This window comes from Guillardia theta (assembly GCF_000315625.1).
Source record: "Guillardia theta CCMP2712 unplaced genomic scaffold GUITHscaffold_17, whole genome shotgun sequence".
Classification (NCBI taxonomy): Eukaryota; class Cryptophyceae; order Pyrenomonadales; family Geminigeraceae; genus Guillardia; species Guillardia theta.
The window spans coordinates 972,232-996,377 of NW_005434657.1; the positions used below are offsets into that span (position 1 = coordinate 972,232).

Here is a 24,146-nt window from a genome sequence, read left to right on the forward strand (position 1 = left end):
TTCTTCTGATACAGCAAGGAGAGGACGAACGACGTCTGGCACGAGCAATGGGGAGAAAAACGCGCTCCCCCTGACGAGCACAACCGTAAGAGAAGAGGAGGAGCAGGAGCAGGAGGAGCAGGAGGAGGAGGAGGAGGAGGAGGAGACTGCCAGTGGTCAAGAGAACGTAGTGGAAGACAAGGAGAAGGGAGAATGTGAGGATGGAGAAAGTGGGAGGGAGAAGAGTTGAGGGAAGGAAAAAGTGAATGAGGAGGGGGGTGAAGGGTGCAGGGGAGGATGGTAGTGTGAGATTGCCGCAGCAAATGGAAGATTCTCAAGCTGCTGGGCTGAGAAGGAAGGAACCAACGGGTATGTAGCTCGTCTCTCCTCTTCTCTCCTCCTCCTCTTTCCCTCCTCCTTACAAGCCCCCTGCTATCACATCCGTTCAATCTTCCATCCCACTGCCCTTCCTCTCCCTCCCCCCTTCTACTCCCTCCCCGCTCCCCACTCCACTCCTCACTCCCATCATAAATGCAGACTTCCTTTGCTGCGTCTGCTCGTGATTTCTTTACTGACTCGCGGCAAGGTACGGCGAGCGATGGCACGACCAGTGGAGTGAAAACTACGAGGACAACGGCTCTGGGTGAGGGAGAGCACGGGAAGGAGAGGAGGGGAGGGGAGGGGAGGGGAGGGGAGAGAGCACGCCGGGATGACTGGAGGGCACGAGGGGAGAGGAAGAGAAGTGTGCAAGTAGACTGAACAGGAGCAAGGAATGATGTCATGATGGACAGGACAGGAGAGAGGTTGGAGGAGGGAGAGATATGAGAGATGAAGACAGCGGAATCTTGAACTTGTGACAGAACCGCAGGAACAAAGTTTGCAACAAGTGGAAAGTTTTCGGTGACGGGACGGAAAGGATCGAGAGGTCAGGGGAGGAGTGGGACGGTAAGCAAATTAATTAATTCGATTATCGTGAAACATGTGACTGTGTCAACTACAGGAAGAGGTTGGTTCCAGAAGGGAGGAGAGACTCTCCTCAACGGCGCCAAGGTAACGCTTAGGAGCCCTGGAGGAGGGGAGGAGGAAGCAAGGAGGGACTGGAAGACCTCTGAACCTCCATTGACAGGTTGACGGCTGGCACGAGCGTGCATGGTAGAAGAATCAGCAGCACATGCCCAACCAAAATATAAGGAGAAGGAGGAGAGGAGAAGGAATAGAGAAGGATTGGGCCTCATTATTAAATGTGAACGAAGCTGTCTGGATGATAAACCTGAAGAGAACTCGTCACCTTCTCCCTCTCTCCCTCCTTCCTTCCCTTCCCCTCACCTGCAAGCTTGCAACAAGAATGTAGATGACCCACAACAAGAAAAGGAAGCAGCTGGTAACCTGAGAGACGAGGTGAGGAGATCGAAAGTGGCAACAGACGAGGAAAGGAAGGAAAGGAAGGCCTTGAGGATAAGCGGTAGGCAGGCAGGACATCGTGAGGGAGGGGAGGGCAGACAAGCAGGGAGCAGAGGCGAAGGAGGGGCAGAGAGCTTACAATATTGTTGACAAGCGATCCGCCGATCTCAGCTCCGAAGGCAAACCTCTTGCCGAAGATGACAACGAACGAGGCGATGCTGAGGATGGCGAAGATAAGAACATTGAAGCCCAGGGACCCGGCCTCCACCACAAACGCTCCCGTCTTCTCATACTGTTGGAACCTGCTCCATTTCTGGTACTTCAACCTCCACTGGTCGTCCGGTCCAGTCACCGCCCACTTGACAGCAGCGCACAGCCAGGGGATGCCGAGACCGAGAAAGACGTTGACGCAGTTGCTTCCCGTCACGTTCCCCAGCGCGTTGTCGGCCGTGTCGTCCATCTTGATCGCGATCATGGAAGCGAAGGTGTCAGGCAACGAAGTGCCGAGGGCAACGATGGTGATGGCAGTGACAGGCTTCTCCAGCCCCACAAGGCAGCCGAAGATGGAAGCGAGGTCTCCTACCATGGCAGTGACGCAGCCAATCAGGCCGAGGGCAACGAAGAAGCAGTACCATCCTCCTCCGAGGTTAGGGGGGGGGATAAAGGCAGCCACAAACTGCCAGGGGCAAGTGAGGATGAAAATGCAGATTTCGTTGACGGACGCCTTGGACCAGTCTCCATCCTCGTTGACTTGGAAAGCCTGGGGTGCAAACAGTCAGCATGAGAGGAGAAAGTGTGCGAAAGTGATGAGTGGAAGACAACAAGGAGAAAGAAATGAGTATTTTGAGAGGAGCTTGGAAGGAGTACAATAATCAAAGAACTCACTCGCACAAACTGATCTTTCCATGAGATTGGCTCATCCTCAATGTCGCCTGCTGTCTCGTCCAAGGCCTGATTGCCATTCGGCTTGGGGGATCCGGGGGATCCATTCACCTCTGCCACTCCGTTGCCAGCTGCTACTTGGCCATCTCCATGTGCTTCGTTCTCAGCCCCTTGCGTTGAACGTTCATGAATCTTCTGCAGAGCCTTCCTGTTCTCGAAGGTGTTGTTGATGAAAGCTCTTCGGTACGTCAGGTAAGATGCCTTCTGATTCTTCGCCAGCGCAAGACGAACCACATCGATGAACCTGTTGGCTCCATCCTTGCCCACCAGGTGAGCGTGGATCGCAGCTTTCTTCCAGTGCTCGCTCGTCTTGTCGTTGTGCGCCAACGCCTGAAGGAACTTGTTGCTTCCTGGGCTCATTTCGAACTTCTTGCCTGCATTTAACGGGGCGTCGTTGCTGACCGTCACTACCTTGTCCTCGTCCATCCGAGTGACTTCATCAGATGCAGGTTGGGTTTCATCTCGCTTCTCCTCCTCGGGTGAGACTTTGCTCGCTGTGTGAGTGTCTGCGATGTACACGGCAATCAGAAGGACGACCATGATACCAAGCGTTGCCGCTGCTTCCCAGACTTCTACGACATCAGGTGAAGAAACAATCAGGATGATGAGCAACCAGATATCTGCGTGAGGATGTTACAAGCAAACCAACAGATCCATCCCGACAGCTTACATGCCAAAACAGAAAACACACTGGTGATGCAGAATCCAACAAACCCTGTGATCTTTCTCTTCACACCAGCACCAAGCACCATGCTGCACAGAGCAGTGATCACAAACAAGTTGTATGCTGCCGAGCCGATGATGGTGCCTGGCCCGAGGTCATCGGCATAGAAGTTGGCTCCAAAGGTCTCGATGATGGCAAGAAGCAGCTCAGGCGTCGAGCTTCCCAAGGCCATGAGCGTCAGGTTTGCCACTGCCGGGTTCCAGATGAGAGCATCTACTTCTTCGTAGATGAACTCTCCGTCGGCTCCTTTGACGGGCTTCCCGTCCTCGCCCTTCTTCTTCACCCTCTTCTTGTAAGTGCTGTTTGTGATGGTCTCGATGCCCGCCATGAACACGTCGCTGAGGATCGCGATGCCTACAAACGCCCACAGCAGGCCAACAATGTATAGAAAGGCACGGAAACCAGTGTTCCACGACCCTTCGCCGCTGAAGATGGGAAAGATCAACCCCTCTGTGCAATTGCTCGAGTTGGTGTCAGCGGCAAGAATGGGTTGAGGAAGCGCAAGGAAGGCGAGACACATCAGCATCATCAATCCCGTACTCGTTCCCAATCGATTCCTTGCCAGACAACATGCCCTTGCTGGATAATTGACAGATGCTGCGCCTGTAGAGCAAGAAGCCCCAATGTTCTGGGAAGGGTACATCTCCAATAGCTGATTGCAAGTATGCGAGGGCTCTGACGGGCCTCGACCAGTAGTGCTTAAACCTTTGACTCGACAAGGAGCTTCGCAGCTGTCCTTGCCCAAACAACACCGAGGAACGCTGAAATCATAGTTTACTCTATCCTCCTCCACGTATTCATGGTTAGATGGCTGATCAATCGATACATCGTAGTGCAAAGAGTTAGCTGAAGCATGTATCTCATCGGTGCCCTGAGAGTGATCAAAAACATCCTGGTTCTGCCCTGTCAAGCTTTGTTTCGCAGTTCTTCTCATGTTTGTCCCGGGCTCTTCTTTCAATGTATTTGTCGGGATCTTACTCTTGCTCTCTGCTCCACTACTTCTCTTCCTCCTGCACTCCGCTTCCTCCATGGTATCTCCCTTCACTTCGTCCCTGCACCTGCATGGCCCCAGTACCCCACATTGTGTCCACGACCCCAGCACCCCCCTCTCCCACAGTCTCAACCCTTGTTGACTTCTCCCACCCCCTACAATCCAGTGAACTTACATCCACACCCCTCCTTATTCCCCAGGTGCTCCATACTACCCCCGTCAAGATAAAAATTCCTTCTGCTGACTACCCCTATGTACCCCCTCAATTACCCTTCCTCGTATCTCGTACCCTACCCTTGTATTCCAAAGCATCCAACCACCCCTCCTTTCACCACATACCTTATTCGACCACCCCATGTTATGTTACCTCTGCGATTTTTCAACCCTACCCTACCGCAGGGCTCACCTAGTTGACTGGTAGAGCAACAGTCGACCAACTGCCAGGACGCAAGGGTGGGTAGGTGTATTATTGGGACAACATAGGTAGACAGGGGGTAGGGTACTGAAAAGCTAACAACAGGGTGGGGAAATCGAAGGTTCGATTTCCTTACAGGAGTAGGGTGGTCATACCCGAAAGTTAAACTGGCAGGGAGGGTGGTGACAGGACAGATGGAAACATGGGTGGAATATATGGGAATAGGGGGGTAGGGGTACACATTCTGAGGGATATGGCAGGACTGTGTTGTAAGTTTGCAGAGGGTAGGAAGCGACTCCTGGACAGGGGGGGTGCTCGCGTTGATGCTCGGAATTGATGATGGGGGTGGGGTGATTGGATGCATTGGAGTTGGAATAGGGGTACTTGCACGGAAATTTCATCTGCTTTGGTAGGGAGGGGTTATCATGACAACCCGCTCCATGAGTGGGTAGGGTACAACAGGCAATATCAGGGGTAGGTGATCACTACAATCATTTTACCATTATCAATGCGGAAGAGGACCTTTTTGACACTCCACCCCTGGTTAGATTTTGCTCAGAACCAGGGGTAGAGATAAGAGATTTTTCTAAAAACGATGGGGACCCAGGACAATTTTGTACACCGAAGGAAAATGAAAAAAGATATATCTGGAATTTGCTCGTAGGGGGTAGCAGGGGGTACTACCACCGATCCATCGTTTTGTTTAAACAAAGTGGGTAGGGGGTAGGGTCATGTGAGAACTCCAAAAAAAAAATTAGAGGTTTGCAAGGTGACTACCTCTCATACTCACAACCTACCCCACTATTGAAGTTGCCGTTGAGATTACACCCCACCCCCTATCTTGCATCAATCAGACTCTCTAAAGCACCCGTTCATCTGGCTGATTAGCAACTTTAACAGGTAGGGTTGGTCAATGGTACCCAACTAGTACCCGACCCCCGATTTTGACACACCGGTACTCACTGTCACCACCCCTACCCAAACTTTCGGTCTTGTCCCCAACTTTTTTGGCCTGACGGTGACTTCGAAGTACCCGGGTAGATCGACCGGAATGATCGTGGAATGGCAAGGGTAGGGTGGTCATCCATGAGCCCGGGCCGACTGCCTCCGGACAGATCAGTACTCGGAAGCCTACTTAGTCCTCCAGTGAAATTTTCCCCCATTGTGACGGTGCTCAAAGTTAAAAATCAGCCTTGAAGTTAAGTTCAATATCTGACACTCACTGAACTATAACTTTGCTGAGTAAAGAACTCACCGGGCGCTATCATGGGTCGGAGTCGCCGGGGGCCTGAGTGGGCCTGCGACCGTACTAACTAACGGCGGTTGAACCGTCGGGCAAGTTCGGAACTTGAACACTGACTCGGACCGCCGACCGTCCCGGACCGCTCGGATAATGAGTCAGGGCCCGGCCGTCAAGTTGATGGCCGCGGCGCGGCGGGCAGGCTGTGCCACTGGTCGGACTCGGATCGGCCCGCCGATCATCGGATCGGACTGGACTCGGCCGCCGGGCCCGCTCCCAGGCCCGAGGGGCCCGGGCCGCCGCCGAGCGGCCCCTTTCCGGCCCCGGGGGCCCGGCACCGTGACCGTGGCACCCGGTCGCGTCACGGACCGTACTGTACGGTCCGACTGACTCGGTCCGACCGGCGATCGGACATTGAGGCTGTCACGAGTCACTGAGGCTGCGGGCCGCCGCGAGCCGCCGCCCCCCCCCCGCCGCCGCCGGACGCCGATCGGACCGTACCCAGACCGTCGGACCCCGTATAGTACGGTGACCGTACGCCGGGGCGGCGGAGCGCAGTCCCTGGCACGGTCGTCCCAGTCCGGGATCATCCGAGGCATCCGATCGGCCGGCCGACCGCGCGCGGCGGCGGGCCGACCGTGGGCAGGCGCTCTCCCGGAGCGGCTCGAACTCCCCGGCTCACTGACTCTCACTGAGTCAGCCGGCAGTCTTCCGAGTCAACTTTGCTGACGGTTCGGAGCCCGCCGGGCCGCCAGTTTACTCAAAGTTAAGTTAAAAACTTCTCTTCTGCCCACCCCACCCCTGGAATTAAGTTCACTCTCAATCTACCCCACCCTAATTCTCACCATCACCCTGACCTAGAAGTCCCGTGTGTACTCTCATGATAATTCCTAGCTACTACCGGTACATCAGTACCCCTCACCCCTCTGACAACTAACCCCACCCTCCATGTACAAGGTAACACGATGGTAAAGATCCGAAAAAGATCCGTGTCTCTTGGAACACCCTACCCTACTATGAGTATATGGACCCTACAATCTCCTGAATTACCCGTTCTTGCATGGGTATATTTGTGGTGGACACTGGATGGGGTACCTACCCCCACCACCTCTATCCAACAAGAAATTTTGGGGGCGCTGGTTGGGCATAGCCTTGCGTATAGTACCCCTCTGGGACCTCTATTTTGATGGGGTGGTGAAAGGTATCGTGACCGGCTTTTAGGGCCACCAAAGGTCGCTACCAACTAAGGGCCGGACCACCCCTACCCTATTTTCATCAAACAACTACCCTGGAAAAACGATCAGGGACCCCACAACCCCCTCATTTGTTCACCCCCTCTCAGGCCCCACTTAGACGCACAGTCACCCCAAAATGTTCAGTCAAAGGTACCCGTACTTATACAAAATTCACCCACCCCTCCCTCAAATCTTCAGTTCACAATGGCTTTTCGAGGACCCCTACCCCCTAAATTGTCTCGACCCTTTCCGAACTTTGGATTCCCTGGCCATGCCTTTGTAGCCTCCATCTTCCTGCATTGTTTCGTCCTCCGCTCCTCTCCTCCCCTCTCCGCTCCTCTCCTCTCCTCTCCCCTCCTCTCCTCTGCTTCCTCCCCTCTCCTCACCTCTCCCTTCTTCTTATCCCCTCTCCTCACCTCACCTCTCCCTTCTTCTTATCCCCTCCCCTCCCCTCGCATCATAACCTGCTCTCTGCGCGCCCCCCAGCTTCCGGGTTTGTGGGCTTTCTGATTCGATCTTCTCTTTCGCTCGTTTTGTCCGTTGGCAAGCTCCTTCATTGCTTCTTCTTGTATCGGGTGTCGTGCTATCTACGGGTAGCACGGTGAAAGAGTCTGAGCAAGAGGAGTGGAAGGATGACGTGTACCGCCATGGACAGCTCTCCGCAGCTGCCGTCAGGTAACTAAAGCCCGCTCTCTACCCTTGCCCTCTCTTGAATCGCACCATGGCCTCATCTCCGATCTGCGTCCAGTGCTGCTTGTCTCTTCCATTCGTGTTATGTCGCAACCTGGTGCTTGACTAGTCTGACATCGCATGCAGGACCCTCTTCTATCCCCGCACACCGACGGGCCTCTGATTCTCTGGAAGAGAGCATCTCGACGCCGCAGAACAGCAAGGCGCCGGAAGTCCTGGACCTGCGCAACAAGTCGGCGTCATGCTCGGTCTTCGAGCTTGCAAACCGATACACGGTGAAGAAGGTGATCGGAAAGGGAGCTTTTGGTTGTGTCGTAGCAGGAGAGGACGAGTTCGGTAACCCGGTAGCTATCAAGAAGCTCAGTCATGCCGTCTCCGACAGCCGCTCGTCTCGACGGCTCCTCCGTGAGCTGAGATTTCTCCGCCACGTTCGGGGACACCCCAACGTCATCTCAGTGGAGGATGTGGTGGTGAAGCAGAGGGGCGGTGAGGTGGACGTGTACATCGTGACGGAGCTCATGGAGGCGGACCTGGAGCAGATCATCAAGTCCTCCCAGGCCCTCACGACCGAGCACGTCCGTTGCCTCATCTTTCAGATCATCAACGGGCTCCGGCACATCCACTCGGCCGGGATCGTCCACAGGGACCTGAAGCCTGCCAACATGATCGTGGACTCAGAGTGCCGGCTCAAGATCTGCGACCTCGGGCTCAGCCGGCACATCGCCGACCCGTCGGTCTCGCAGCACTACGACGCCAAGTTCACCGACTACGTGGTCACTCGGTGGTACCGCGCTCCTGAGCTGCTGCTGGGGAACAGGATCTACGACCACAAGGTGGACTTGTGGGCAGCTGGTTGTATCCTGGGGGAGCTGCTGGGGAGGAAGGCGCTGTTCAAGGGGTCAGACACTGGAGACATGCTGAGGAAGCAGGTGGGAGTGATAGGAAGCCCCTCGGAGGCGGACCTGGCGATGCTGACAGGAGACGAGGCCGCGAGGAACTACATGAGAAAGATGCCGGTGCGGCCCCGGGTGAACTCGTTCGAGCTCTTCCCGGGGGGAGACTTGGCGGCGCTGGAGCTGCTGGACTCGTTGCTGCAGTGGGACAGCAGGCGGAGGATCGGAGCCGACGAGGCACTAAGGAGCTCCTTCCTTCTCGAGCTGTTCGAACCCGCCAGCAGCCTTGCCACCAACCACTGCGAACTCGCAGCGATCTCGTGCGGGTCGTTGGGGAGCGAGCAAGTGACGAACTTGATCTTCCTGGAAGGAGCCCTGTGGAGGACGAGGAGCGGACATCGCTGTTCCCCTATCGACCTGGAGATGCGCAGCAACCCGCGGGTCCCTCACTTTTGCGCATGCTCGTGCGGGCAGAAGTTCAGGAGGGGATGCGACTTTCTGCAGCACTTAGAGGGCCTCGCATGATGGGGACGGTGAAGGAGGAGAAGGGGGGGAGGGAGGAAGGGAGGGAGGGAGGAGACTCTGAGAAGGAGTGAGACAGGAGAGCTTCAAGATAGGAGGGCAAGTGGCTCTGAGCAGGAGGGAGAACCTCCTGCGAGCCGATTGCTCCTCCTTCTGATTCTACTGATCGCCTCTGACTTCCTTGACTTGAGAACTGCTGCTACCAAGGCTACAGCCCGTATGAAGAAGGAACAAGTTCATTCTCTTATCCTTAGTCATTCTTTTAATGAAAGCAAAGACTTTCACCGCTCCTCTCCTGACTTGTCTGCTGTCTCCTCTCCTGACTTGTCTGCTGTCTCCTCTCCTGACTTGTCTGCTGTCTCCTCTCCTGACTTGTCTGCTGTCTCCTCTCCTGACTTGTCGACTGTCTCCTCTCCTGACTTGTCGGCTGTCTCCTCTCCTGACTTGTCGGCTGTCTCCTCTCCTGACTTGTCGGCTGTCTCCTCTCCTGACTTGTCTGCTGTCTCCTCTCCTGACTTGTCTGCTGTCTCCTCTCCTGAGTTCTTAGTGTTCTCTCGCTCTTTTGCCTTGTCGGTCGCTTTCAGGGCTGAAATCGCTCGGAGCTTCGATGAGATTGACCGCAGGGCGTCCTTGTATGACTTGTCGCCTCCTCGCCCTCTCAGCGGCTGCTGCCCCTGATCCCTTGCTTGCTTGCTGCTGTCCCACTGCCCAGCTCATTAGAAGGATAGAGGCAGGAGAGAGCAGAAGAGAGCAGGAGGATAGAGCAGGAGGATGGAGCAGGAGGATGGAGGCAGAAGAGAGGAGGAGGAGAGAGGAGGAGCACGCGATGAGGATGTGGACGAGGAGTGATTTGGACGGGGCATGCCAAGGACGGAGGAAGGGAAAGGAGGGGAAGGGGGAGGGAGGAGGGAGGGAGGAAGGAGGGGGAGGGAGGGAGGGGTATTCGATTCTGACCGATGGGGCTGATGTAGCGAGAAGACTCCAGCTGTTTGAAATCTCAGCTGAGACTTTCATCGACTTTCTCACCTCAACGTTCGCTGCGACTTTTCCTGTCCCGCTCCTCCCTCTCCATCTCCTACAGCACCGTCAGCTTCCTTTACCTCCTTCCTCTGCTTGTGCCTCTGCCTCTGCCTCTGCCTCTGCCTCTGCCCCCCCCCCCCCCCTCCCACCTTTATCCCTCGCCTCCCTGCTCCCTCCTTCTCGACTCTTTCTCTCTGCTCTTTGATTCCTTGTCCTGCTCCTTCTAATCGTCGTCACCTTGCGCTTCAGACGTCCGCATGGTCATCGGGCTCAGGCTATTCTGCATGGGGGAGCAAGAAGGACTGCAGACACAAGCCAAGAGAGGAAGCGGCAGGTGGAAGGGAGAAGAGGAGAGGGAGAAAGGTAAGCAACGGGAAGAATGAAAGAAGGAGAGTGAGGGCAGAGGGAGAAGGAGAAGTAGTAGTAGTAGTATGCTAGGTAGGTTTACATGGCTTGAGGGAATACCTTAATTTGAAGGAAGACGAAGTTGTTTCGAGGAGCAAACTTGACGTGTCGAGATCTCTCGGAGCCTCTGAGGTCAAGCAAGTGAGGAGGAGAAGCTTGTGGGTTGGGCCTTACGAGCAAGAGCGTCACTCTTGTCCTCCTCTCCCTTGAACAGATCCACACTCACACACGCGTCAAGCATCTCACTGCATTATTCATTAGCTTCCCTGCCCTCCCCCTCCTCCTCCTCCTCCTCCTCCTTTTTCCCCTCCTCCTCCTCCAGCTTTTCCCCCACCCTCCTACTCTACGCATCGTACTCCTCCTCCTCCTCCTCCTCTCCTCCTCCTCTCCTCCTCTCCTCCTCCTCCTCCTCGTTTTCCCCCTCCTCCAGCTTTCCCCTTCTCTCTCCTCTTCCCTCTGTTCTCACCTGCGTCGAGCAGTCAAAGGTGTCGAGCAAGCTTCGACAAGCTCGGTGACGGTGGAGTTGCACGCCTGCAGTGAAAATCGAGACAGGAGGTGTGAGAGCAGGGGGAGGAGGGGGAGGAGGAGGAGGAGAGAAGAAACCTGCGCAGTAAGGTAGAGGCAGACCCTGAATCCTGCAAGGTTGATACATCCGGACGAGCTGCAAGACAAAGATCAAACAGAATCATCTTTACAAATAAAACAATGAGACGAGGAGGAGGAGGAGGAGGAAGCAGGATAGAGGAGAGAGGAGGAGAGAAGAGGAGAGAAGAGGAGAGGAGAGGAGAGGAGCACGAGAAGAGATGTACTTGCTGGAAGGCAATCGTCGGAGCTTGCTTGCTATCATTCCTCTCGTTCAGCAGGAGCAACTTAAGTTCCTTCTGCTCACCTGAGGAGCTCGTCCTCGTCGCTTCCACTTGCGTCCTCGCACTCCTCGTTCTGGTGAGGGTCTGCTGGAGCGTCAGCTGACGGCAGAGAGCCGCAAACTTGACCGGAGGGCCGTGGGGGACGAGATGATCTCTTCCTGCCTCTTGGCCGTTGACCTTGAAGCTCAGACCTGAGAACGATGACCGACGCCAGCTCAGAATCAGCTGGACTCACCCTGACGGAAAATTTCCATGGCTCGATTCTTTCGGAGGCGAAAGGGCAAGAGGTCACCTGAGAAGGCATGAGGAAAGAGAGAAAGGGTGAGAGAGAAGTGGATGGGTTGAGGGTGAGGAAGAGACGGAGAGGGAGAGAGAGAAAGCGAAGTAGATATCAAGTTACCATGCGAGAGAATCTTGAGGAATCGATTCAAGCTCATCTGAGCATGCGTCACAAGGAGCAAGAAGATGTGTGGGAGGAGTCGAGGTAAGAGAAGGTGGAGGAGGAGGAGGAGGAGGAGGAGGAGAGGGGGGGGGGGAGGAGAGAGGAGGGAGCTAAAGTCACCTTATTGGAAGGGTCTCTTCCCCTGTCAAACTCGTTGAAGAGGAAGTTGATTTTCTGTGAGGGTGTCACAAGCGAAGCGACAGGGCGAGCAGGCGGTCACTTGCTCCACGTTCTCTCTCAACATCTTCGCGAGCTGCACCAGTGTGAGCGCACAAGACAAGAGAGAGGAGAAGGGGATAGGGGAGGGAGGAGGGGATAGAGCAGGGGGAGGGGATACAGGAAGAGAAGGGGGTAGAGGAGGGGGAGGGGGGAGGAGGGGATAGAGGGAAGTGGGAAGGGGAGGGGTAGGGGAGGGGGAAGGAAGTTGAGGGAGAGGGAGTAGAGGAAGATGGAGCAGAAAGAGAGAAGTAAGTGAGTAACCTGAATGTTCCCAAGGGAGGATTTTCTTCTTTTCAGGGCAAAGCTGATCGTTGGATGTCAGTAACAGGAGGAAGCAAGGAGAAGACTCGCCTTGCTGCTGCCCGATGCTCGTCCTCGTCCTCGTCCTCGTCCTCGTCCTCGTCCCCGCTCGCTCTACCTTGCTCCACTAACGTGCTCGTCACTCCTCCAACTGTAAGCAAGTAAGGAATGAAACTCCCCTCGCAACCTTCTCACTCGATGTGTGCGGCCGCTCTAGCCTGACTGAGGGTTTCCAGGTGACTCTCGACCCCCTCCTGGGGTTGGTCGTATGCGGCCGAGGCTCGTCCTCCTCTTTCGAGCTGCGATTGAGAGCAAGGTGGTGGAAAGGATGAGCAGCGGGAGCATCGCTGACGAGCGAGTGCGAGATTCTCCTCCTCCGCTCCAGCAAGCTGAAGTTCATCTCCTCTCGCAGGAACTGTCGGTGGCTCTCGAAGATTTTATCTCTCTCGCTCGTCTCGTCGAGGGTCCAGGCGCCAGCAGCAAGCTTGTCTTCCAGCACGCTCTCCTCCCTCACCAGCTTGTTCTCCATGCTCCTCTGCAGACTCGCTACCACCTTGCCGAAGTTCCCACCGCCCACGGACTTGGGGTGAGCGAGAGTCAGTCGCGGGTCCGCCTCAAAGTCCGATTCCTCGAGCTGCTTGAGGATTCTTTCCTTGCTCACGTTGTGGAACTTTGAGAGTCGGAGGTTGGCGGCAGCGCGCTCGGAGGCAGCGGCGAGTGTGCGATCTTTCTTCTGATCAGCCAGGTAAGACCTCACTGCACTCCACAGCACCGCGTCGCTCTTGGCCTTGAGCTTCGCTCCGTCGTTCTCCTCTTTGGTCTCCGACTTCCACACCTGGAGGCAATAGGAGCAGGGGCCGGCGGGGGAGGTGACAGAGATGAAGTACTTGCCGTACCCGAAGTTGGGGTCCTTGGAAGAGATCTCGATCTTGTCTGCTCCATCTCCCTGCGACCGCCAGTCGAAGTTGCGCTCGGAGGGTTCGGAGTGCGAGCGGGAGACGAACAGGTCAGGGTCACTCTCCTCATCCTGAGGCTGAACGAGGATGTGCAGCTGTGCCGAGAAGTTTCCGCGCGGCTTTGACAGCTGAACGAGGTAGACCTGTCGCGAGAACTGCGGGATGTGCGCGCGATCGACGACAGGAGTGTGGGAGATCTTGAGCTCCTTAAGCGTGCGCTGCTTGTTCTTGGACGGGTCGTTGGGCCCGACATCAGCGTACCGACAAGCCTCGTGAAGGTTCTCAAGGTAGGCGATCTTGGCTCCCCACACCTGTTGCCTCACACATCAAACACGCAGCTCCTGACCGAGACCTCCGACCTTGACCCGCTTGCAGTCCTCGACTGCAGTCCTGCCCTGAACAATGAGCGACTGATGCTGCCAACAGTGGTTGAGTCCACAAGCCTCACGAGCTAACGCACAAGCTACCTCGTTCTCCAGTGCCGCGGACTCAAACCAGGTTCCCCATTGGCAAGGATGAACCCCTTGAGACTTCTTTCGTCTCGTTTCTTCCGGGACCCCCCTCTCTGTTTCATCATCATCGGAGGGTTTGCCTGCTGACCGGATTCTCCTTAACAAACTCGGTTTTGCTTTCTTCTCCATTCACGACACAACCGAACGGTCAAATCCAATGAGCTTGCATGAGTCTACACCAGAGCCAAACCCAGTCATCGACTCAAAATAGATAATGAAGAGTAATGAAGAACTCGTACCAAGATCGCCTTAGATTCTACACATACAGCATGCCACACTCTATCATATGATCTTCACACATTATGATTTCCAAGTTGTGATGAAAAAACCTCACTTAGGATAAGTCTGTGGCCAACTTCGACTGCACGCATTTGTCTGTCTTGAATCCCTGTCCATTTGACAACATCAGTATCTCTCTTTCGAATCAAACCCGGTTCAAAGTCCATCATTGTCCTACTGATCTCTCTTCTCTTCTTTCTCCCAAGTCCACTTTTGTTCTCCCGATTAATATCTCACTTGTCCTGTCCTCTCGGCTCCCTCCTCGCTGCTGTCACTTTTCTACGAACATGATGTACGTTCATGTCAAGTTGGGACGTTGAGCCCCCCGCGTCCCCACTCAGACTAATCGTTTAGTCAACTGCATATTTACTCAACTGTTGCTATGGTGAGGCGGACCTGCAGGGTGTCCCTGCTGACATAAAATGGGGCAAAAGCTCGCGTACGGCCCACCCCTCTTAACCCCAGTAGAAGTACCCCACCCTATGTGCACATGTATCCTGAAAAAAGCAGTTTATGGACCCCTTGTAATGAGTCTCGTCTTACGGAGATATGATGTAGAGGGGGTAGGGTACTTGTTATAAGCCGCATTCTGTAGATAGTGTGGTACAAATGACAAGCTGGGGCCCCCATTTATAACTCATGGTAGTGAACCGAGTTCTAAAACGTAAGTCATTGGTACTGAATGTGTGCACTATCCGATACTTATGATACAAATATGAAAAAATTATTCAGACAGTACAACAGAAACTTTAATAATGTTTTTATGATTTTTTTGTAGTTTTTATTTGTACTTCTTTGAAAAAACATATAGCAGTCACCGACGCTTAGGTGACCGCACGGGAATGGCTTCATGGCTAACAGCAGCGGCAGTTAGCAACAAGCGAGGAGAGGGCGGCATGAGAGGGGGGGGGGGGGGTGAAGCGAAGTTGTAACAGGGGAGAAGGAAGATTGAGAGCAGAGGGTGGAGGGCGCAGAAGAAGGGAAACCATCGCAAGGAGCAGGGCATGGCTACTATCTTTTCTGAGTGCTTGCTAGGAGAAGAAGTTCTACCGGATCCATTTGGGTGTCTCACCTTCGTCGCCGTCCGCAAAGTCTTTGTCAACCGAGATGACTGATTCAACTCCGATCGACAGCAACCTGCAGTACCTGCGAACCCCGATAGTCCAGGCCATGGGTACCATGTCTGTTTGTTGCTTCTGTCAGGCTGACTGCACTAGATTGGGTCGGATTCATCGCTCTCAGTGGCACTGCGGCAACACTTGCTTACCGTTTGTTCACTTTCGTTCCTCCGAACTCGGATGTCCTCTACTTCTTCGGTTCGTCCTTGACTGGCAAAATGCAAGCCCTTATTGTTCAGACAGGTTACAGAGAGCATGGAATGATTTCTCTCTATGTCAATCTCTTTGCAGGGGTTGCATATGTAAGTGAAGAAGGATGTTATTTTGCTTTTGACTTGTTGCTCCTCCCAGTATGCCAAAGTCTGCTCGCATCTTTCGGGCGATGTCAATGGTGAATTCAACATTGTCGCGTACAAATACTTTGACTATCTCATCACCTGTCCTCTATTGGTCTGCGAGTTGCTTGTGCTGCACTATGTGATGTCTGAAGATGTCTGAACAGACCTTCGATCTATTGAGCACATTGAACCTTCCTTACAAGATCACGTATGCCATTTATGTGCTCGTCACCTTGTTCAGCGGCTTCATGGCTGCCAACTCGCCCAAGCCCGGAAGGTTCTTAGGAACGGAAAAGAGCTCGAATGACGTGAGTTTGCAGATACTTGTGGTTCGGCTTTGGCATGATCATCTTCTCATATACTTGGTTCAACATCATCTGCCTGGTGCAGGTGAGGCGAGCTCGCTAACGGGAGGACGAGCGAGTAAGGCTGCTGGCAGGTTCGATTCATCCAATACTTCAAGAAGAAAGTTTCGAACAACTCGAACACGAGCAAGAGAATGTCTATGGCCTCAAAAGCTGGTGTGCTGCTTGACCCGCATATCTCCTGCCTACCTCATGTTCTCCGCAGGATTTCGGAACAAGAACGTGAGGAATCCGCTGCAGACGGCTCTCTCCACCTACTTCTGCATCTGGATGGCCTATCCCATCTTGTGGATCCTCCTGGAGACCAACGCAATCTCTAGGGTGACCGAGCACTGTATTAACGTCGTCATGGACGTCCTTGCTAAATCCATATGTTCGAATTCTTGCACATGAAGTTGTTTGTGGTGACGAGCTTCCAGATGGGTTTGCTCTGCTCAGGTTTCAGCTGATCATGGACAAAGCACGGTTCGAGATGACGGAGCTTAAGGTCACTAAGGAAGATTTGCTCGAAGACTACAAGAATGAGAAGCAGCGAATGCGGGTGAGAATGTCATACACATTAAGGTATGCTCGCTAACTCTACGACAGGAGCTGCGTCGAAGAGCTCAGGCAGCACAGGACGGACAAGAGTCGTTCAGCGAAGACGAGGAGGAAGAGATGAGTAGACACAACAAGGAAGCTGATCGTCCTTCCAAGACAGAGGCCTCTTCAGCACCGACTCTCCCCATGTCTCAAATGCAACTTCAGGCGTTGATGCAGCAATTCTCTAACTTGCAAGCATCGTCGCCAGATCAGCAGCCGGTGACCCCAAACTTCCTCTCGGCACAGCCGTTCCCTCAAGCTCAGCCGTTCCCTCAAGCTCAGCCGTTCCCTCAAGCTCAGCCTGGCTTCCTTCAACAGGCTCAGAATCTGATGCCGAGACTTTCAGAATCGTCCGACAGTCCCAACAACTCGTCACCTCTTCAGAGGCCTCATCCTCTCCCTCCCGCTGCTCCTCCCGCAAACGGTTCCAGGTTGCCTGGACAAGACTGGCGCTCGTCCATCATGTTCACGCCTGAGTGATGCTGCAGACACACAACTCGTGAACAACATGAATTGAAACTTGATTAGCTCACTATAATTCTGTTGATGGCAGAAAGTTTGATTAATAATTCGGATTTTGAATAGATTGTGAATTCTATCATCCATCTTTCCTACACTAGTATGTAACAAGCTTCATCGAGTGTATCAAGCCGGAGGAGAGCGGTGTTTTGTCGGTTTAGATCAAGCAAGCTGCACACTCAACTGCTTCTGAATATATGATCCCATGAAATCCCCCAACGCGATCCTTCTTCCGCCTACGTATCAAGGAGGGCCCTGTGCAAACTGCAATAGCCCCGTCAGATAGCTCGAGTCATCGCTACAAGCCTAGCGTTCATACCTGATCGAACTCCAAGCGGTCCGACGGGTTCCATGATGGCTTAGGCCGAGCTGGGAAGCCCTCCGCAAACTGCAATCATCGCTTCCGTTCAGTACCCTACCTCTCTCCTTCCCCTCGCGATCCTCCTTGTCCTTCCCCTGCTGCCTCCCAAACCACATCGCCTTCCCCTCTTGACCTGCTCGAACTCCAGGTTGTCCGACGGGTTCCATGATGGCTTAGGCCGAGCTGGAAAGCCCTCCGCAAACTGCCAAAGTCCCATCAGACCAACTCACTCTAACATTCCTACATCGTAGCCTCCGAGCATGTCAATTCCTACTCCGCCTCCTCTCAAACTCCTGCGCTCCCCTTCCTCCACTTCTCCCTCAAGCTTCACTTCTCGTTTGCTTTGTCATTCGCATGTCTCTGTTGCTGATTCTCCGCACCTGCTCGAACTCCAAGCGGTCCGACGGGTTCCATGATGGCTTAGGCCGAGCTGGGAAGCCCTCCGCAAACTGCAATCATCGCTTCCGTTCAGTACCCTACCTCTCTCCTTCCCCTCGCGATCCTCCTTGTCCTTCCCCTGCTGCCTCCCAAACCACATCGCCTTCCTCTCTCCTGACCTGCTCGAACTCCAAGCGGTCCGACGGGTTCCATGATGGCTTAGGCCGAGCTGGGAAGCCCTCCGCAAACTGCCAAAGTCTCGTCACACAGAAGTTGAGCTCTGAGTCTTTCTCCTTCTCCCCCCTCCTCTCTCGAACTCTTCCCCCTACCACTTCTCGTTGTCTCTGCCTCTGCCTGTCTCTCTGTCTCCCTCTCCCTGTCCCTGTCCCTCTCCACCTCCCCCTTCCTCTCCCTCACTGTTCGTCTTCTATCCCTCTCTCTCTCATTCTCTGCTTGCCCCTACTCTCAGCTCATGATGTCCTACCTGCTCGAACTCCAGGTTGTCCGACGGGTTCCAGGATGGCTTAGGCCGAGCTGGGAAGCCCTCCGCAAACTGACACAAGGTCATTTTCACGTGCGGGACCTTTCTATTACGTATCCTGCCTGATCGAATTCCAGATAGTCACTTGGGTGTTTCTGCACTAGAAACGATCCAAGAGCATGTTGCTTCACTTGAACAGGAAGATGTCCCTGTGACGTGAAAGGAACAAAATACGCAATTGACAAGAGGCCCTAGATTGTATGGGTGAGCGCATGCTGGTTGAAGACGATGAACACACCGAAGTTTGGGGAGTCCAATAAGCAATAGCAGACACGATCAAAAACATGGTTGCCGCTGCTACTGCTGCCATCGGCACAATCGATCTTGCTCGACGGTTCTTTGACTTCGAAATTTCGGAGACCTGCACATTCGTGTCATTGACAAGACTTGAAGAGAAATTTCGGTATTGCATATCCCTCCTCTCGTTGATCTATTCATGATTCACGCATAGCTCTCCTCTCTTCTTCATGCTGTACCCCATGCCTCTTCTCTCCTCCTCTCTTCTTCATGCTGTACCCCATGCACTTCCCCTCCACTTGCTCACCTCAATGGCGCCATAATGGCCGACCGCTGCCATTGCCCGAAGAGTCAGCCGTTTTCCACTCCGTTACGGTTTCAGGCAGCACCAAGCCTCACAGCTAGCAGACAAATAAGGGAGCAATGCAGACATCGCCGTCCAATGCGATGGACACAGGGAAACTGAGTGGAGCTGTGCTTCGAGTCATTGGATGCTTGTTGTTCTCCTTCCCCTTGGTACATGCGTTCAAGACGTCCTCTTGTTCTTCCTGTTTCCTGCCTTTGCCTTCACCCATGCGATCGTTCCAGGCAGATCGTATACATGAGGCTAACTCATTCCCTTCAATCCGCCTGGGATCGTTTCCCTCGCTCAATATCATCAAGTCTAGAACAGCTGCGAGGTTCGATCAACATAAAGCCTATACTTTCCAGGCAGTGTCTACGATGGTCAGTGACAAGGTCGTCAACTCGCTGCTGTTTGCGCTGTCATTTGATTTTTGTTTGCTTGCAGGACGTGCCTGTCGTTCTCGTTGCTGGTGCAACGGGCAGAGTCGGGAGGAAGGTTGTCAATCTTCTGCTGTCAAGATCGAAGGATCCCGACGACAAGCTTCCCGAGTTGAAGGTCAAGGCTTTGGCTCGTGACACGGACAAAGCAGCTCGAGTGCTGCCTAGCGATGAGAACGTTGAAGTTATCAAGTGCGATCTTGGTGATGCGTCAGCTGTTGCCCGATGCTGCAAGGGCGTTGACGCAGTGATCTGGTGTGCCACTGGGTTCAGCGATTCTTCCGATTCCTCGTTGCTGAACAAGTTGCTCGGCGTAGCGAGGCTGAAGCTGACCCCAAGACAGTCGATTGATATTGCTGGCTTATCTCAGATCGGAAAGCTTCTGGAGGGTCAAGCTAGTCATCCAGATCTTCCAGGTCCGCGAGTGGTGATGTGCTCCTCAGCTGCTGTCACACGGCCAACATGGAATGAAGAGAAGAAAATGCGTAAGAGCGCGAGTGCTGAGCGATAATCTTTGATCAACCGCTTGCGACAGGATATGAGGGAGCAGCGGATATACCCATCGTACGGCTCAATCCGCTTGGAATTCTAGACGTGAAACGGTCAGTTTGATCTGCTTGTAGCAAGGAGTGACTGTTTGCAGGGATGGTGAGCAGGCCCTACGCAGCTCTGGGGTCAGTTACGCCATTGTTCGCCCTTGTGGATTGAATGACAACTGGCCGAGCGGGCGAGCAGTCTTCAGTCAAGGAGACATTGCCGTCGGAAGGATCAATCGAGAGGATGTGGCGCAGCTTCTAGTTCAGGTATTGCTTGAGAAGGATGCTCAAGGCAAGACCTTCGAGTGTGTGGCTCTGCCAGGTTACCCCTCTCCTAAGTCTTGCAGTCTTCAGCTTGCTCGTCTAAAACTTGACGGAGATGCGAGCATATCAAACATAGATGTGCTTGACGCTCAATATGCGTTGTTGCAGCAGCTTGTTCCAGGCGAAACCATGCAGCCGAATCAGCTTGCGATGGGACAAACTTACGAGCAGCTAGATTCAGGGCAGGTTGGACGGCTAGGAAAGAGAGGACAAGAGCGTCCGCCGCTTGCAAGGACTGACTGAAATCTCGAAATAAAGACAACGGATAAGACAACTGACGAGGAAAATTAATGATCTTCGGGAGTCCGGGTTTAGGGTCGTCGGGTTTAGGATTTTAAAGGTCGGGTTGAGAATGTAGGGTTTAGGGTACTTACAGGGTCGTCGCACGGATTAGCGTAGTACGGTCGAGTGAAAGTTAGGGTCGTCGGGCTTAGGGTCGAGTCGAGTCGGGTTTTGGGGACTCATGCCGTTCACAAACCCATATGCAGCCCCTAGCAAATCTGGTCTTTTTTTTTCTACTTTTTTGGGGGTTCACATGGGGTCCGTATATACACTCCCTGTTGACTACCCCCTGTTTTCATCGATTAAAGGGGGGGTAGAGAGACTGGACAAAAGCGGGGTGGGGTGATTTGAATTTCTCTGGCGTGGAACCCTTCCCCCGCCTCAGTGGTTTTAGAGGTACTGCAATTTATTGGTACAAAAGAGAGGTTTCCTGGTACAGAAGTTCCCCCCTCCACCACCCTACCCCCTTCGTATCGGTAGTATCTCCTCACAGAGGATATTTGAATCCACAGAGAAATCCCTCAATGCTCACTGTTATGAATACTCACTGTTATGCGCATCCTCTAGTCATTTATGTCGCATGACGTTTCTTCCTCAACAGCATCCCGTCACTGTGCGCTAGAGGAACGGGCTTCCTGCAGTCTCCTCTCCATCAGGAGATTCTGTTCCTGGAGCCGCCCCGGGTGTTCGGCCTCTGCATACTAGAGCGGACAAGTACGTGCAAGCTGGAAAACGCTATCAGGGATGCGACTAGGCTGGCACCAAGAGCTGAGGAGGCTAGTCGTCCTCTTCTACGCTGGCCATGGGATGAAGGCAGGAAGGGCCAAGAGGACTACACTGTGACTCTCAGTCTGTTTCCTTGTTGTCATCGATGCCTGCAGATACCGGGAGGGTCTGCAGGAGACGGGACGGCTGCTCCCGCAGCAGGCGGCGAAAGACGCCCTGCCTCGAAAAGAGACTGCTGCAGTCTTTCTATTTGCACAGCATGATGTTGTCAGGGCATGTGGGTACATTTCTACGAGAAATATGGCATTCAACTAGCCTGACTATTGAACATGTCGTGCATCGAGCACCGACATCAACTTCAGGGAAGAGACCGTACTCTGAGATGCATATCTGTGTGGGATATGCACTGTCCATGCGGTAGTCATGGACCTTCACGCAATCATCCGCGGCAGATGACAAGAAGAAATTCAACAATTCGGTTCGAGCACACTTCACTCAGTTGTTGTGGCAGCTCCTTCAAAGTAAATTAATGTCTGAGTAAAGTCGCGTTCAATCTGGATGCCTCCAAATCTCTGTGTGAAACGTGCACAATCGTACCATTCTTTCGCTAATTTCGTTTGAAGGTGACTGTCAGTGCGCCCTCGAAATATAACGAACCTGATCCACTGCTGCGCCTGTTGGTTCTAACATGTAGGGTTCATCCTTGAAAGGCACAGGAACTTGATTCTCTGTTCTGTAAGAGTGATGTACTGATGGTCCAACTGCACTGACCTTTTCATCCGGGGTTTCAAGAAGGGCTTCCCACGTTTGCGAAACCGTGGCAGTTAACCATACTACCGTAGTCCTAATGCCTTGTGCAGATCGATGTTGAGACGGAAGAAATTAGTTTGTTTTCTAGTGTTAAAGAAGTTGACATTCTTCCTTTCCAATTTCGGATGATTCCACTTCGAAATTTCACCATGACATGGTACCAGATTGAATGACATGTCTAAACCTTCAACGTGGTGTAGTAATTCAAAGTGCACAGAATGATCGAAGGCATTTGCTGCCGTTGAAGGAACAACGGTGCCTCTTTGATGTATCTCATGCGAATGACTCTGAGAGGATCACCTTGTTCTCTTGCTCCAATCTCCGAGGCTCCTCCTTTTGGCAATGCCGAGCGATGAGGCAGCCCTTGACGACGGTGGCCGCCCCGATTGCGCCGCTATTCAACGGTCCGTCAAGGCAAGGAGGATTGCAACTGGTACTGAAAGTAGTACCATAGGGTATGTGTCGGTACCGTACTGTAACTACCGTTAAAACAACTTGTAAAGAGGATTGTTGAAATAAACTAAAACTCTTGGGTACTATGAAGTGGGGTCTCTAACTCGTTTATCAAAAAAGCACGCCTACTAAAAAAAAAGACCCTACCGAAAAATTTAAGTGCCAAATTAACGAAAGGCCTGAAAGTGAACGGCATGGTCGGGTTTAAGGGAGTCGGGTTTAGGGGAGTCGGGTTTAGGGGAGTCGGGTTCCGAGAGTCGTAAGTTGAGTTCAAAAAGTTTCGTGATGTAACCCTGTTCAACGGTTTCTGGGAATCACTTCGGATCAACCAAGAATACGAATTTGCCTTAGAGACTACACTAGGATATGATTGGGGACAGTTTTAATGGACCCCCGCTTCGCTAGGAGGCTTTAGGGTTTAAGGGTTTAGGGTTTAAGGGTTTAGGGTTTAAGGGTTTAGGGTTTAGGGCGCCGTTATTTTCGGCTGCGCCGTTATTTTCGGCAGCATGGCTCCTTGCCAGGTGTAGGGGAAGCCGCCAGGGCGCCAAGGAAGCTGCAAGCGAGAGGTTTGTATACTTCAAATAGCTTTCTAAGTATGGTTCTTCAGTATGATGAAAATGTTCGCAACCTGCTGTATCGGAGATCATGCCAATACACGCAGAGCGGACTTGTGGATGCCTCTGTCCTCGAAGCTGATCTCGTCGAGAGGGTGAAGAGCTTCGCGAAGCGTTATCCGAACAGCAGGACAGCCCAGGCTTGCAAGGCTGTGGCCCGGGGATGCACCCCCGACGCTATCGCAGAAGCCATCCGCTCGACATGTCAGCAGGCACGACGTGAGCTTCTGCAAGAAGCGATGACTGGATGGAGTGACGCATCCAGAGAGTGGTTTATGCAGCAGATTGAAGAAGCCAAGAAGGAGAAGGTCGAGACATACACCGCCTCAGCAGGCAACGAGGTGACTTCCTTCATCTCCATGACTCTCCTGGGCATCTCCTCGGTGTATGTCAACCATGAAGAAAAGCTGAAGAAGAAATTTGAAGAGATCGGACTGATCGTAGACTCAGTGCAAGAGAGTAAAGCAATCATGTGGAAGGCTCCGTATAGACCCGAGATAGCGAGTGCTGAGGAGATCCCGGTGACTGTTTCCTTCCAAGCGGAGAAGCTCTGGCAGGGAAGAGAGGACTTCGCGATCGATGGTCGCAAGTTCACAGCTGTACATGTGAGCATCGTGCACGATCGATCTTTCAAGATTCGAGCCAAGAGAGCCTCCGACCCTGGGGCAAAGGGGGCAGCTTGGCAGAGCTGACTCACCTGCTAACCTTGGGCGGCATGACAACGGCTGAGATAGCTGCCGTCTATCGCTATCAGCTGCTGCGCCAGTCCCTTGCAGCGGTCCAACTCCAGCCGCTGGCAGGCATGCTGGTCGCTGGGGCGCCAGGACAGCAAGTCCACAAAGGCTTAGGTCAGAAAGGCTTCATCGCTGTAGGGGCCAACGTCATCTGGAGACAGAGGGAGGTGGAGTGGATCGTCTCCTCGAGCTGCCCAGAGGCGAATGATACAGCATTTCGAGCTTTCCGAGAGAGCGAAGCGATGGAGGGAGTACACCTGACTCTGTTCAGCGAGGACCCGAAGATCAGAGAGGCGCTCGCAGTCGAGTTGACAGCTGATCGCTTTGTGTCCAGAAATAAGTTGAAGAAGGCATCAAGGATGCAGAAGAAGGCAGGCGGCAAGGACGGCAAGGAGATCAAGATCATCATCAAGT

At 53.4% G+C, this 24,146-nt stretch overlaps 7 protein-coding genes across 7 annotated transcripts; 3 read left to right on the forward strand and 4 right to left on the reverse strand.

Moving 5' to 3' along the window:
* Positions 1 to 1,216: 1,216 nt before the first annotated feature.
* On the reverse strand, positions 1,217 to 3,575 carry GUITHDRAFT_104746 (hypothetical protein; the record flags this gene model as incomplete). The annotated part of the gene is made up of 5 exons (XM_005836706.1): positions 1,217 to 1,249; positions 1,306 to 1,365; positions 1,520 to 2,140; positions 2,266 to 2,942; positions 2,993 to 3,575. The coding sequence occupies 5 exons, from the start codon at positions 3,573 to 3,575 to the stop codon at positions 1,217 to 1,219; spliced, it is 1,974 nt and encodes a 657-aa protein (XP_005836763.1).
* A 3,650-nt stretch (positions 3,576 to 7,225) lies between these two features.
* On the forward strand, positions 7,226 to 9,315 carry GUITHDRAFT_162104 (hypothetical protein). The gene is made up of 2 exons (XM_005836707.1): positions 7,226 to 7,602; positions 7,744 to 9,315. Exons 1-2 carry the CDS (start codon positions 7,560 to 7,562, stop codon positions 9,033 to 9,035), a joined length of 1,335 nt encoding a protein of 444 aa, XP_005836764.1. The 5' UTR covers positions 7,226 to 7,559; the 3' UTR covers positions 9,036 to 9,315.
* On the reverse strand, positions 9,314 to 9,613 carry GUITHDRAFT_67604 (hypothetical protein; the record flags this gene model as incomplete). Its single annotated transcript, XM_005836708.1, has 1 exon — positions 9,314 to 9,613. A coding segment is annotated over one exon (300 nt), but the record flags the coding sequence as incomplete, so codon positions are not given.
* Positions 9,614 to 10,919: 1,306 nt separating this feature from the next.
* Positions 10,920 to 13,747, reverse strand: GUITHDRAFT_135936 (hypothetical protein; the record flags this gene model as incomplete). Its single annotated transcript, XM_005836709.1, has 12 exons — positions 10,920 to 10,988; positions 11,061 to 11,118; positions 11,347 to 11,407; positions 11,559 to 11,615; positions 11,724 to 11,760; positions 11,886 to 11,939; positions 11,986 to 12,018; positions 12,246 to 12,288; positions 12,403 to 12,435; positions 12,533 to 13,551; positions 13,600 to 13,656; positions 13,736 to 13,747. The coding sequence occupies 12 exons, from the start codon at positions 13,745 to 13,747 to the stop codon at positions 10,920 to 10,922; spliced, it is 1,533 nt and encodes a 510-aa protein (XP_005836766.1).
* A 1,391-nt stretch (positions 13,748 to 15,138) lies between these two features.
* Positions 15,139 to 16,914, forward strand: GUITHDRAFT_135937 (hypothetical protein; the record flags this gene model as incomplete). The annotated part of the gene is made up of 9 exons (XM_005836710.1): positions 15,139 to 15,212; positions 15,235 to 15,451; positions 15,501 to 15,599; positions 15,652 to 15,764; positions 15,808 to 15,877; positions 15,927 to 16,008; positions 16,058 to 16,173; positions 16,298 to 16,393; positions 16,441 to 16,914. The coding sequence occupies 9 exons, from the start codon at positions 15,139 to 15,141 to the stop codon at positions 16,912 to 16,914; spliced, it is 1,341 nt and encodes a 446-aa protein (XP_005836767.1).
* A 282-nt stretch (positions 16,915 to 17,196) lies between these two features.
* Positions 17,197 to 18,810, reverse strand: GUITHDRAFT_104751 (hypothetical protein; the record flags this gene model as incomplete). Its single annotated transcript, XM_005836711.1, has 9 exons — positions 17,197 to 17,217; positions 17,273 to 17,341; positions 17,448 to 17,516; positions 17,695 to 17,763; positions 17,872 to 17,940; positions 18,177 to 18,245; positions 18,287 to 18,424; positions 18,472 to 18,594; positions 18,778 to 18,810. The coding sequence occupies 9 exons, from the start codon at positions 18,808 to 18,810 to the stop codon at positions 17,197 to 17,199; spliced, it is 660 nt and encodes a 219-aa protein (XP_005836768.1).
* Positions 18,811 to 19,043: 233 nt separating this feature from the next.
* GUITHDRAFT_104752 (hypothetical protein) lies at positions 19,044 to 20,356 on the forward strand (the record flags this gene model as incomplete). The annotated part of the gene is made up of 4 exons (XM_005836712.1): positions 19,044 to 19,208; positions 19,261 to 19,738; positions 19,789 to 19,855; positions 19,897 to 20,356. 4 exons carry the CDS (start codon positions 19,044 to 19,046, stop codon positions 20,354 to 20,356), a joined length of 1,170 nt encoding a protein of 389 aa, XP_005836769.1.
* Between the last annotated feature and the right edge of the window lie 3,790 nt (positions 20,357 to 24,146).

What these genes read in the sequence shown, in the direction of transcription:
- GUITHDRAFT_162104 (XM_005836707.1), top strand. Translation starts at nt 7,560, where the DNA reads ATGACGTGTACCGCCATGGACAGCTCTCCGCAGCTGCCGTCAG. An exon ending in CTCTCCGCAGCTGCCGTCAG is followed by an intron (nt 7,603 to 7,743) that starts GTAACTAAAGCC and finishes CATCGCATGCAG; the next exon opens with GACCCTCTTCTATCCCCGCA.